General features: G+C 39.1%; 1 protein-coding gene across 4 annotated transcripts in view; it reads left to right on the forward strand.

The window, feature by feature from the left end:
- Positions 1 to 10,371, forward strand: part of SETD1B (SET domain containing 1B, histone lysine methyltransferase) — a 314,507-nt gene extending 304,136 nt beyond the window's left edge. For all 4 annotated transcript variants that reach the window (XM_069214916.1, XM_069214917.1, XM_069214914.1 and 1 more), the window contains exons 17-18: positions 1,325 to 1,462; positions 5,323 to 10,371. In XM_069214916.1, the coding sequence (XP_069071017.1) occupies positions 1,325 to 1,462; positions 5,323 to 5,496 (312 nt within the window). In that variant the 3' untranslated portion in view covers positions 5,497 to 10,371. The remainder of the gene's footprint in view (positions 1 to 1,324; positions 1,463 to 5,322) is intronic.
- Positions 10,372 to 10,855: the final 484 nt, after the last annotated feature.

Below are 10,855 nucleotides of genomic sequence, written 5' to 3' on the forward strand. Positions count from 1 at the left end.
AAGTTCCTAATGTACTTACCTGCAATACCTTTCAAACAAGATATTACATGTTAAATTTGAACCTGTGGTTCTTAAAATAAACTAAGAAAAGATATTTTTCTATACAAAACCTATTGGCTGGATTTGTCTCTGAGTGTGTGTACCTCATTTATTGTCTATGTGTATGTACAACAAATGCTTAACACTACTCCTTGGATAAGCCTACTGCTCGACCACACTACCACAAAATAGAGCATTAGTATTATCTCTTTTTACCACTATTTTACCTCTAAGGGGAACCCTTGGACTCTGTGCATGCTATTCCTTACTTTGAAATAGCACATACAGAGCCAACTTCCTACAGTCTTGCAAATCTTAATTCCGATATCTGCGCCCTCCACTGGCTAACCGTTGCTTTCTGGAGTAGTGCTTTATATTCTAGGCAAAGCATGTGTATCTTCAGCCACTCATGCTATGAACTGAAAATGTTACACTGTAAGCATCTGTTCATAGCATGTAGTGCTGTAGAGTCACATGCACCCACCCATCTCCCGGAAAGCCACAATCAGTTGCACACTCCCCAATGCTGAAAATGTAATCCTCACACATATAATAAGCATGGACAGCATAGTGTCTTCAATTTCCACTCCAAACATATGCTCACCCAGTGCTTAATTTTAGCCGGTGGTTGCCTGTGGGGTGCACCAGCACTTATTTTTGAGGGTCGGCACTTATTTTTCTGCATCAGGCAATTACTGCAAGCAAAAGACATGTGGAAAGGACGGAGGAAAGACAGACGGAAAATCGTCACAAAGGGAAAAAGAAAGCTACAAGAGTGAGCTGAAGGGGCAGGGTGTGGCTGTAAATGGATTAAAGAGGCCAGAGATGCCATTGGGATTGCGCAGCCTCAGTATTTTTATTCACACGATAACCACTGCTCTCACCCACTGTGTGAAACAAAAAAAATCTTAACAATGCAGTGATTCCCATGTGTAATACCTACTAAGAAAGAAGTCTCTCAACACCCTATGACTGGAAAGACTTCTTCAAACAAAAACAACTTGCAACATCCGGGAGCAGCCGTAGGTGGCAGGAGAACACAAAGCATATGAATCCACAGCCCTACAAGCCATGAACCGATGCTTACAGTGTACGTATCATTTAGCTTTTGTAAAGTCACTGCCTACCACCAAACACCACCTAATGTGTGTTGTGATATTTAATATCACACTGTTCTAAACACCGTTTCATGTAAAATGCAGCAGTGAATAAACGCTGCTTGAACTAATCTCTAGAAGTAAAAAATGTAGGAGTTCTAACATTTGTTGTTTTAATTTCTCCTTAGGTTATTGCAGACATGAGAGAAAAGCGGTATGAAGATGAAGGCATTGGAAGTAGTTACATGTTCAGGGTGGATCATGACACAATCATTGATGCCACAAAATGTGGAAATTTTGCCAGATTTATTAATCACAGTTGCAATGTAAGTATCCTTATTGGACTTTTTTTTCAATTTGACAGTAAGTCTGATTCCTGCACTACATAGCAGTTCTGGGCCCGAGAGAGATGAAAGTGGTGGTTGATATAAATATTGAAGGTTTCAGAGTAAGGAGGCAGAGGATGGTTTTAGCCTACTGATGAGCACGATCTGAGAAGAGGCAATGGCCTAGTGCTTCAAGAGCCATGCAGTAAAAATGTGGAGATGCTGAAAGAGACAGAGCCGAGAGTAGAGATTTGGTGGGCCGGAGGACAGAAGAAATGGACCTTAGGGAGTGTTTTAAAACACAGGTAGGGAAAGACGGGGAAGACATATATTTTGGATGTAATAAAGGGGCAAGTGGGTGCCCGGGGAAAGCGTATGTTATCTTTAGTTCGTAATATGCATGCTGGGTTGAAACGTTGATATGAAAATGTAGGCTAGATACATCATTTAAGTTCTTTGTGAATTCGACTGAGCACCTCATGCTTTAAATGTTACTTTTTAAGAGAATTATTGATTAAAAACAGTTGCTGTGAATTATGGTCTGCTTTTCTAAATTATGGTAAATTGTTATGTTACATGCCGTATATTAAAATGCACCCAGAGCAATCATGGCTGTCTAACTTTAAAAGTAACATGATTCTTACAAACATAGGACTGACTTATTAGTCTGTTAGATTCAGATTTTATTCCTAAATGTGGAACATGCACAGGCCCAGTATGGTATATCTCTAGAAACAACCCTACAGTGCATTTCATCCAGCGAGTCCAGGACTGACAAGTCATCAGAAAAAAAGCTGTGATATAGGAACCAGGCCTGCAGCAGAAATCTCTTTGAAGTGGTTGGCGCCTCTGTCCCCCGTAAACAGACACACACATACTGTGTCCCCTCACAATCCCTAATAGACATTTACCTGCAGTGAGTTCGAGGGAGGGAGATTATAAGACTTTTGCATTGTGAATATGTTCTGGATTCAGTTGATGTGCATTTTTCTGCCATCTAGGAGTTCCACCCAAATCTTTTGTAATGCTACAGTGGGAGTTAAATTTGGTTCTCACTTTTCTTATTTGCCTAATTTGAGCCGATTACTAACTTTAAAAAAAAAAGTTTTTCTTATAACTGCAGCTCATCATGAGTGAGCTACAAGTTATATGTTAATTTGTATAGCGCACACTTCACCCAGGAGAACATCCTGGTCAGGAGCTGTAATGGGCCCTGCAAGCTCTTGCCAGTCTTCTACCATACACTAAGATTTTCCCAGATAAACTAATATTACGGAGTAGGGCAGCATTTCCACTGAGGATTGTGACAACTTTTCCTGTCTGGCAATTCATTACCCTCCCAGAATGTTTTCCTCCACCTCACTCATCAGAAAAGGAGGATAGTTTTCACCATCTGTACCCCCAAAAGTGGCAAGATCTTTTTACATAGATAGTACCCAGGGCCATCAGATGGACACCAGCTCTTTGTGGAGTACTCTGGGGCAAAGATGGCTAACGTGGTGCAGAGAAGCCCAAATCAAGGTGTATGGTACCCTGTATTAAAATCTGCTACGCATTGCCCAAGATTTAACCTCCAATGTTGGCACACAAAGTACTTGTCCTGCACGTCTGCCAGGCAGTGATGTGGGCATCAATTCATACATTCACAAAGCACTGCTGCCTTGATAGCTGGGTCCAAGCAGAGGGGCACTTTGCACATTAGGTTGAGCAGGATTTTTTTGGTTTTAGACATTCCACAGGCCCACCACCTTGGAAGCTACTGCTTTAATGTCTACTCACAAGGTGTGGAATATGTGTGTTTTGAGGTACCCATCAGTAGAACAAGTCATTGACAGACACCTGACTTTCGTGTCACACAGAGGCTCAGCAGTATGTCTTTAAGATCCAAACAGTTTGTTAGCACTGAGTTCTTTGCAGTCTTGCCTGCGGTGTACAGTTTGTGCCAAAAAAGGAACACATAATTGCTGATGCACACAGGAGGCAACCTTTAGATACAAGTGATCCTGAGCTATATCACATAGTGGTAGTCTGTATTTTTGCACTGTGAGGCCATCTTCAAATTTATTTGCAACTATAAAGAACAAAAAAGCAGAGACAATGGTTCTAGAGGCCAGCAGGTTGAGTTTCGGGGAAGTACACTGTTCACCAGTTAGTGCAGGACCTTTGCATAGGCATTTCATCCAGTTTTATTGATGCCACTTGTAGTCAAGTCGGGCATATAGACCACATGTCTAGCACCTGACTGTTGATGTGTTAGTTTGGATATTTTGTTTGATATCAAGTACAAAGCTCATAGATGTCATGAAGGAGGCTCATAGGTTAACAAGATGGCTGTGTTGTCCAGCCAAATTTAAGCTTTTTTTCTGTTGTGATGTCAAGTTCAACACTCATCACCTTTTTCCAGCATCCATTTGAAATATATTTCAATCCTTCCTATACTTATGGGGGGAGTTCACCATATATGAAGACTAGTGGACATTCCTTTGTTATTTTGCATAGCAGTCTTCCAAAGCATTTAGAGGGCAACAGAATGCCTTCCCACAGGTTAGCAGTGTTAACCTGTGTATGTATCCACTGTTGCAGCTTTTACAAATCTCATCCCTTAAGCATCGGATAGCCATGGTGCCTTTTTAGTGACCATTACTTCACTACCGTGAGCGAAAGTCTTGCACTAATGGCACGCCAATCATACTGCAGCTGTAAGTGCATTTCCTGTGTTGGTTGTGAGACAGATTCTTATGTATTGCATAGACAAAACCAAACCTACAAAGAGGTATCACTAGGTATTCCTGTTTCATGATCCACGGGTAGTTGGGAAACCTGCCATAAAGGGAGTATTTGAGGGATGAATTGTTAGTTAATCTTTGGCTAACAAAGCCATACTCTCTAGCCCTAAAACATAAGGGAAGAAGGGGCACTATTAGCTTCTACAGGGATTCTTTCTTTGTCAGACACATGCAGGTGAGAGACGGATTATCTCTTCTCATTTAAAGGTATTGTCCAAAGGGTGTTCAGACAAGAGGCCACAGTGGATCAGACAGTATTGAAAAATGTGTCTGCTACTACAGTCGTTCACCACATCACCCATCATATGTGGGATTACTGCTTCGAGTTGGTGCTTGCACTTGAATCTACAGCATGTTCATGCTCGAAAACGTTACCTGTAACAGTTTGTAACTTAAGACTATTCAAGATTCACCACACCCTCCCACCTTCTCAGTTGAGTAGTAACATAACTTTTTTTTCTGTCCCTTGCAATATGCTTGGAAAAATAGAATCTGAAGACGTTGGAATTTTTTGTAGGGCATCTTGGATTTAGGTTCGATTTCATCATGTCATATTCACTCAGCATCTTGTTGATGGCTAAAACATTGCATTTGTGTCAACAGATTGATTTTCCAAGTATAACTACTTAATGGCAGAATACTGGGCAGCCTGTAAAACTCTACTAGTCAAACCTCAAAACTGTTGTTACATGTAAAAAAGAGAGTAGGTTTCCTTAATTACCAGATGGTTTATTCAGCTGACCTTTCGTGATTTTTCCGAACTTGTTGCTACCGTACACCATGAAGTGGGTCCACAAAACAATTATCATAATATTTCATTTGTTGCGTTTGGAAGTTGGAGAACAGCTTCGTTATTGCAGCAGATGTACTACTGAAAGGAAGGGCTGAGAATAGTTGTCGAATTAGGGTCGCAATAGTCCCACAGTGATCAGGTCTCAACATGCCCCTCAATAGAAATCGATGGATTTACATTGAAAGAATTGTTAAAAAAAATAATAAAGTGACAGAATAACCATTCCTAATGAGAAGAATGTGAACATTTTAAGTAATTATTTTTCTTTTTCATCCTTATAGCCAAATTGCTATGCGAAGATCATTACTGTGGAGTCGCAGAAAAAAATTGTCATATACTCAAAGCAGCAAATTAATGTGAATGAGGAAATTACGTATGACTACAAATTTCCAATCGAAGATGTGAAGATCCCCTGTTTGTGTGGGGCTGAGAACTGCAGAGGAACACTTAATTGAAAGGTTCCATCTAATATTGCACCTTCAGCCATGTTGGACTGTAATAAACCAGGTGTGATTGCACTTTGCCAAAAAGAAAAGGAAAAAACATTTCGCACTTCTCTTGGGCTCAAAAGCTAAAACGCACATGTACAATAAGACTGTCTACGATTAAGGTGCTCTTCCTCTTTCAATACTGAAGCAAAATAAAAAGGCAATGACCACTTTGTGACGCAACAGTATGCAGACAAACATTACTTCTCTGTTCATTGTCACTTTCAATCCTCCTGATTGCTTGCGGTACTTCTCCCCTTTCTTCCCTGTGAGTGCTGCTACGTTCCTCAGTTCTCTAAAAGCTTTCAACCTGGACACGAAGACTGAAATGCCAGAAGAGCAGCAGGAGTTGGAGTTCGGCTGATTTTGCACCGATGAGCAAGCTGTAGGTGATATTAAATACTGTGCAGCACAGCAACCCTCTTAGTTTTGTATTAGACCTCACAACCATAATGCATGGTCAAATCTGCCCATAACAGTGTAACATTTGCTGCTAAATTGAGCTGTTGGAAAGAAGTGAGTATAAAGTCTGGGACAATAATGTTAAAATGTTTTAGAACATTTTGATACAATACCTACCAGCAATTTTTAAAGTATGGTGTTGTAGCCACTTGGAAGATAAAGTGTTGCTTTCGATCAGTGCTGAAAGATGATTTTAATTATCTATACCATGTACATTAGAAGAGCTGCTGTTAAGTTACAATGTCAGTGTTGGGAACTGCCTTGGTCTTAAACATACTGTATACTAACACGGCTTTTAATTGTTATAATCAAGCTATCTGTTGCTCAAATCGCATCCATTGTTCCTTTTCCTTTTTTGCTAAGTCTCAGGAGAGTGGCTGCTTTTCTTTTTTTGTTTTCTGTTTAACATATCTCTATTTCGCTGCCAGATTGCTGTTTGAAAAGTTGTTTTTCGACCCCTCGGCTTCCATGTTTTATATAAGCCCAGTAACCTCCTTCAATACAGGTATTTTACATCTTTAATAGAAAGAATTGCGTGGCATGAGGGGTTGGGGTGGGGTTGAGTACTCACTGTCTTCATGCCAGCATTCGTTTAAGGGATGACCAATAATTTGGGTTACGTTTGAAATTTAGAAGTGATTGGTGGTCATTGAAAAACATAGCTAACCCATAAAAAGAAAAACAAAATCTGTGCATCTGTGTTGGCGCTCCTGCATGTGCCTCATCAAAAACAGAGTGGTCATGGTGGTGAAAAGCATCCTTAAGAGATCTTTGGTCGAGCTGGACAGTCCACTTTTTCTTTGGTAGAGGTAAAGGGAGTTAGCAGGAAGGTCGATCCCATTTACTCTGGATGTTTACCAGCGGTTATCCAGAAAATTAAATCCTCGTTTTTACAGTAGTAAGTGGTGTCAAAGCAGTATCTACCCGTTATAAATCAGGGTTATCAGGCTAACAGCAAATACATATAAATTCATTTATAACCTTTTAATCCCAAGACATCCACTGCAAGAAATTCAGGTACAGGAAATAATTGCCTTAAACCTCCTATTAGGAATGTTGTCAGCTTTATCAAGTGAAAGAGGTTTGCACCCTGCAGGTGACTGGATGATGAAATAATTTAATTTAATGTTTAGTAAAATAAGTATCTGAGAAGATTTAGATTTTGGCATGCCAGTTTTATAGATGACAATGAAACATGCACAACCTTTGAATTAGTTCCTGAATTCTAAGCTTTGCATTCATTTCAAGGGTGTTAAAATTAAGCATTACCAGCATTGACTGATTTGTCCATCTTGTAAATTGCGGTGCTATGTAAAACATTCCTTTCTTATCATTAATGAAGTATTGTGAACTTGACATCTTGTATGGACAGACTGTGCATCTTATGACAAGATTATGAATTATTTGTCTAAAAGTCCTTTTGCGGTATTTTGTCAAACAATAACATATGGTTGGAGAAGTGTGGGGAAAAAATACGTAAAAGGTTTAAGCTAACATAAATCATTTTTTGTTTTAATGTCTGTCTGGTCAGCGCCTCAGCAGGTTGTTTTTAACCGGAATCAACTTGTTGATTAAATAATCCACCATATTGGTTCAATAGTGGTTCAAGGAACGAGCTTGAAAGTAGTGTACTGGTACCAAAAAGGTTTTATGTTCGATTCAGCTCCACTCTATTAGCCACTCGAAGAAAAGCTCAATGTTAAACAAGATGTAGTTTGGTTTTGCTTTATCTTTGCATGCTGTCCAGTGCGGTTGCTGTAGAGCACACAAGCAGGCTTCATGCCTAGTATTCACGACTGCTTGAATATTGGGTTTTGTGGGATTGTTCTGCATTTGAATGGAACTTTCCCTGGAAACTAGAACCTACCAGTGCCTTACCAATGAATGACCGCTGAGGAGATGGTGCTTTCACAAGATTGTTGTCCCTCTTTGGGACTTGCCCCCATGGTCTTGAACCGCTCTTCACGGTGTGCCTGTTGAGCATATTTATTAAGTTGTATTTGTAACCTGAAACCAGCCTCAAAAGTATTAAAAAGCACTTATTGATTGAGTGCCTCGTGAAGAAGGGATCTTTAACCATAGAGCAGCCCAACACATCTGATCAAGACGATGGAGGTCTTAGGGAAACAGACTGCTAGGAAGCAATATACCATTGACTCAGTGTGTTGTTTCTTCTCTTTTTAATGATGCTGATGTGAAGTGTTGTGTTTGCAACACAGCTGAGCTACACTTTGCAGACAAGAGCCCAATTCTCAGATCCGGTTTTGCAGCATCTACAGTTTGCGCTCCTTTAGGATGTTTACAGCTTTTGATAGTTGTAAAAACATCATTTTATTGCTGATCTTTATATTTTGCACAAAATATTAAGCCTTTTCCATTTTAGGAGTTGTAGGCCAGACTGTATTTTCCTTTATTTCCATTTTGGCTTTATAATAATGTCTAAATCAGCACGCCTCAATCTAATTTGTATCTGAGTTAATGTAGGCCTTTGGACTGGAGGCGGGCCTGGTGGTAAAAGTTAGAATGCGTAGTTCATAACTGAAATAATTATGGCATGGATGTTTATGGTATTACCAGGCCATACTTGTGATTCTGACACAGGGGAAAGCATCTGCCTGCAAATAAACAATTTATTGAGTCGGGCAGCTGAATTATATAAAAATACTTCAGGCACTTTAACGGTCACATCAGTTCGGTAGCTCTGATAGGCCCTTTGTGGCAAGGAAATGCGAAAGGTTCATTTTACTGCAGTTAAAATTGCTGTCCTTTATTCGTAATAAAATTAGAATTTGTGTGTAGCCAGTGCACAACAATAGCCGCATATTTTAAACGCCATACCTCCTGCACACAGTTAGAAAAAAGAGGCCATCTGAATTTACCATATTAGTTTTGAAGCCTCACAGAATCTTTTTATCAGTCAGACTTTGTCGAAACTCGGTAAAGGTGAATGACCCAGAGAGCCTTGATTTTTCCAGGTCTTTTTTTTTAGCCTACCCTTAGCCACTGTAGCAGGCTTTAACATAATTATATTCTTAAGCGGGAAAAAATACATGTTTTGCAGTAGAAAATCATTATTTTGTGTGAAAGGGCTGGTGTCATTTCCTTGAGTTACCATGTTGAGGTTCAGTTCTCAGGACCTGCTATTGGCAGAGAAAATTGGCGACAGTGTTTAAACCAGTGTATTGTCCACCGCCTTGGAGAATATGCATTTGGAAAAGGGTTTTCATACACCTGATTTATAGTTCAGTCTTAGTTTCGAATAAAGCCCACCATTTAAAGACATGGGGATGCGAAGGTATTCCTTCTTTCAGCAAGGGTGGGCTTTTGTTGAATTTGCTGTAAACCATCACAAAATACATTATAGACAAACTGAAAGTGGCAACTTGTCCATCGTTTTGTTGGTTGTCTTCGCACATAGGTGCATTTTTGTAAGCTAATTTAGCCAACTCACTAAAGAACATATGCATACAGTATTCTGTTCACTGTGTACCTAAACTTGAACATGTTGCTTCCCACCTTCACTGGCTGGAGGGTTTAAACCAAAAACATCTGTTTTGGTTCCAGAACCGTGTTTGATCGCAGTAGCATTGTACCTTGTGAGGGTGGAGAATTCTGCCTCACACCTCTTCCTCCAACCCCAAAACTGGCACCGATTGACATTCCACCCACTGACAAAATCATGCTCAGCAAAATCATACTGTAAGTCTACAATAAAAAAAGGTTGTTCAAATCTTGACACATTTTGAAGCCGATTCAGTCAGAGATTGTGACCATTTCAGGGATATTTGTCTGTAAAAAGAAAAGGATTATAAAGAGGGTTTGGAGTAAAACATAAACGCATCTTATGTAAATAGGCACACTAAGGTATTCTGCATTGTTTCTTGTAGAAACAAGTTGATTTTTTTGCTGATTTGTTTGTACTTCAAAAGTTTGTAAATAGTTTATTACAGTGAATAGTGTAACTTGGGGTTCTTTTTAAAAGATGACAGCTCAGACTCATGGTGAGAGCAAAACACACGTTTAATTGAGCTGGTGGCAGTTTCAGCTTGTGTCAAGCTTTGTATTATGTAAATTCTGTACAGATATTTTTTTGAAATTGTAGATCAAATTACAAGCATTAAAAAATGAGAAGATAAAGCCAAGTTGAGGCTTTTTTTTTGCCAGTCCGAAACCTAATGTGCAAATTTTATTTATTATAAGAGGGAACGTGTACAGTCAGCTATTTGTAGATGCCCGAAATGTATTTAAACAGACTTGTAACTGGAGTTGAGATTTGTTTTTTATCTCCTAATTTGCCACTGTAGTATTTGTAAAAATGAACAGAGACACTGTTATAAGGACATTCTAATTCTAATAAAGGGTAATTTTTTTCGAAATCTACCCCTAATGCTTGGAGTTTTGTGGTTTGATCAAAACGGAAGTGTGCGTTTCTAGTGTGAACGAGAGAGGCCTTTTTAGTAAGGACGTCGAACATCATGGCTTGCAATAAAAGGCTCTTTTTTCCTTCTTCTCAAACCCAGCTTTATTTTTGTTCATAACTATCTGCTTTAAATATTTTGGATTTTTGCTTTTATGTATATATTTATATAAATATATGATTGTAGGGTTGTTTTGCGCATACAGAAGCGGTCTTCAATATGTATTTTGTTTGAAGAAAGTGTTTTTTGTGTATTTGTCTTGCTGTACATATTTGTTCATATTTTTGTGAAATAAATACTATGTACCATTGTATAATAGTAACTTTTATAAAGCAGACCATAAATATACTGACTTTTCTTACAGATATTCTGTTTTGTGGTTTATTATTGTGAATTGCATGTTCATTCTGTATGTTTTCATGATAACATGAGTGGTTACATGTAGC

Source organism: Pleurodeles waltl, chromosome 11 (assembly GCF_031143425.1).
Source record: "Pleurodeles waltl isolate 20211129_DDA chromosome 11, aPleWal1.hap1.20221129, whole genome shotgun sequence".
Taxonomy (NCBI): Eukaryota; Metazoa; Chordata; class Amphibia; order Caudata; family Salamandridae; genus Pleurodeles; species Pleurodeles waltl.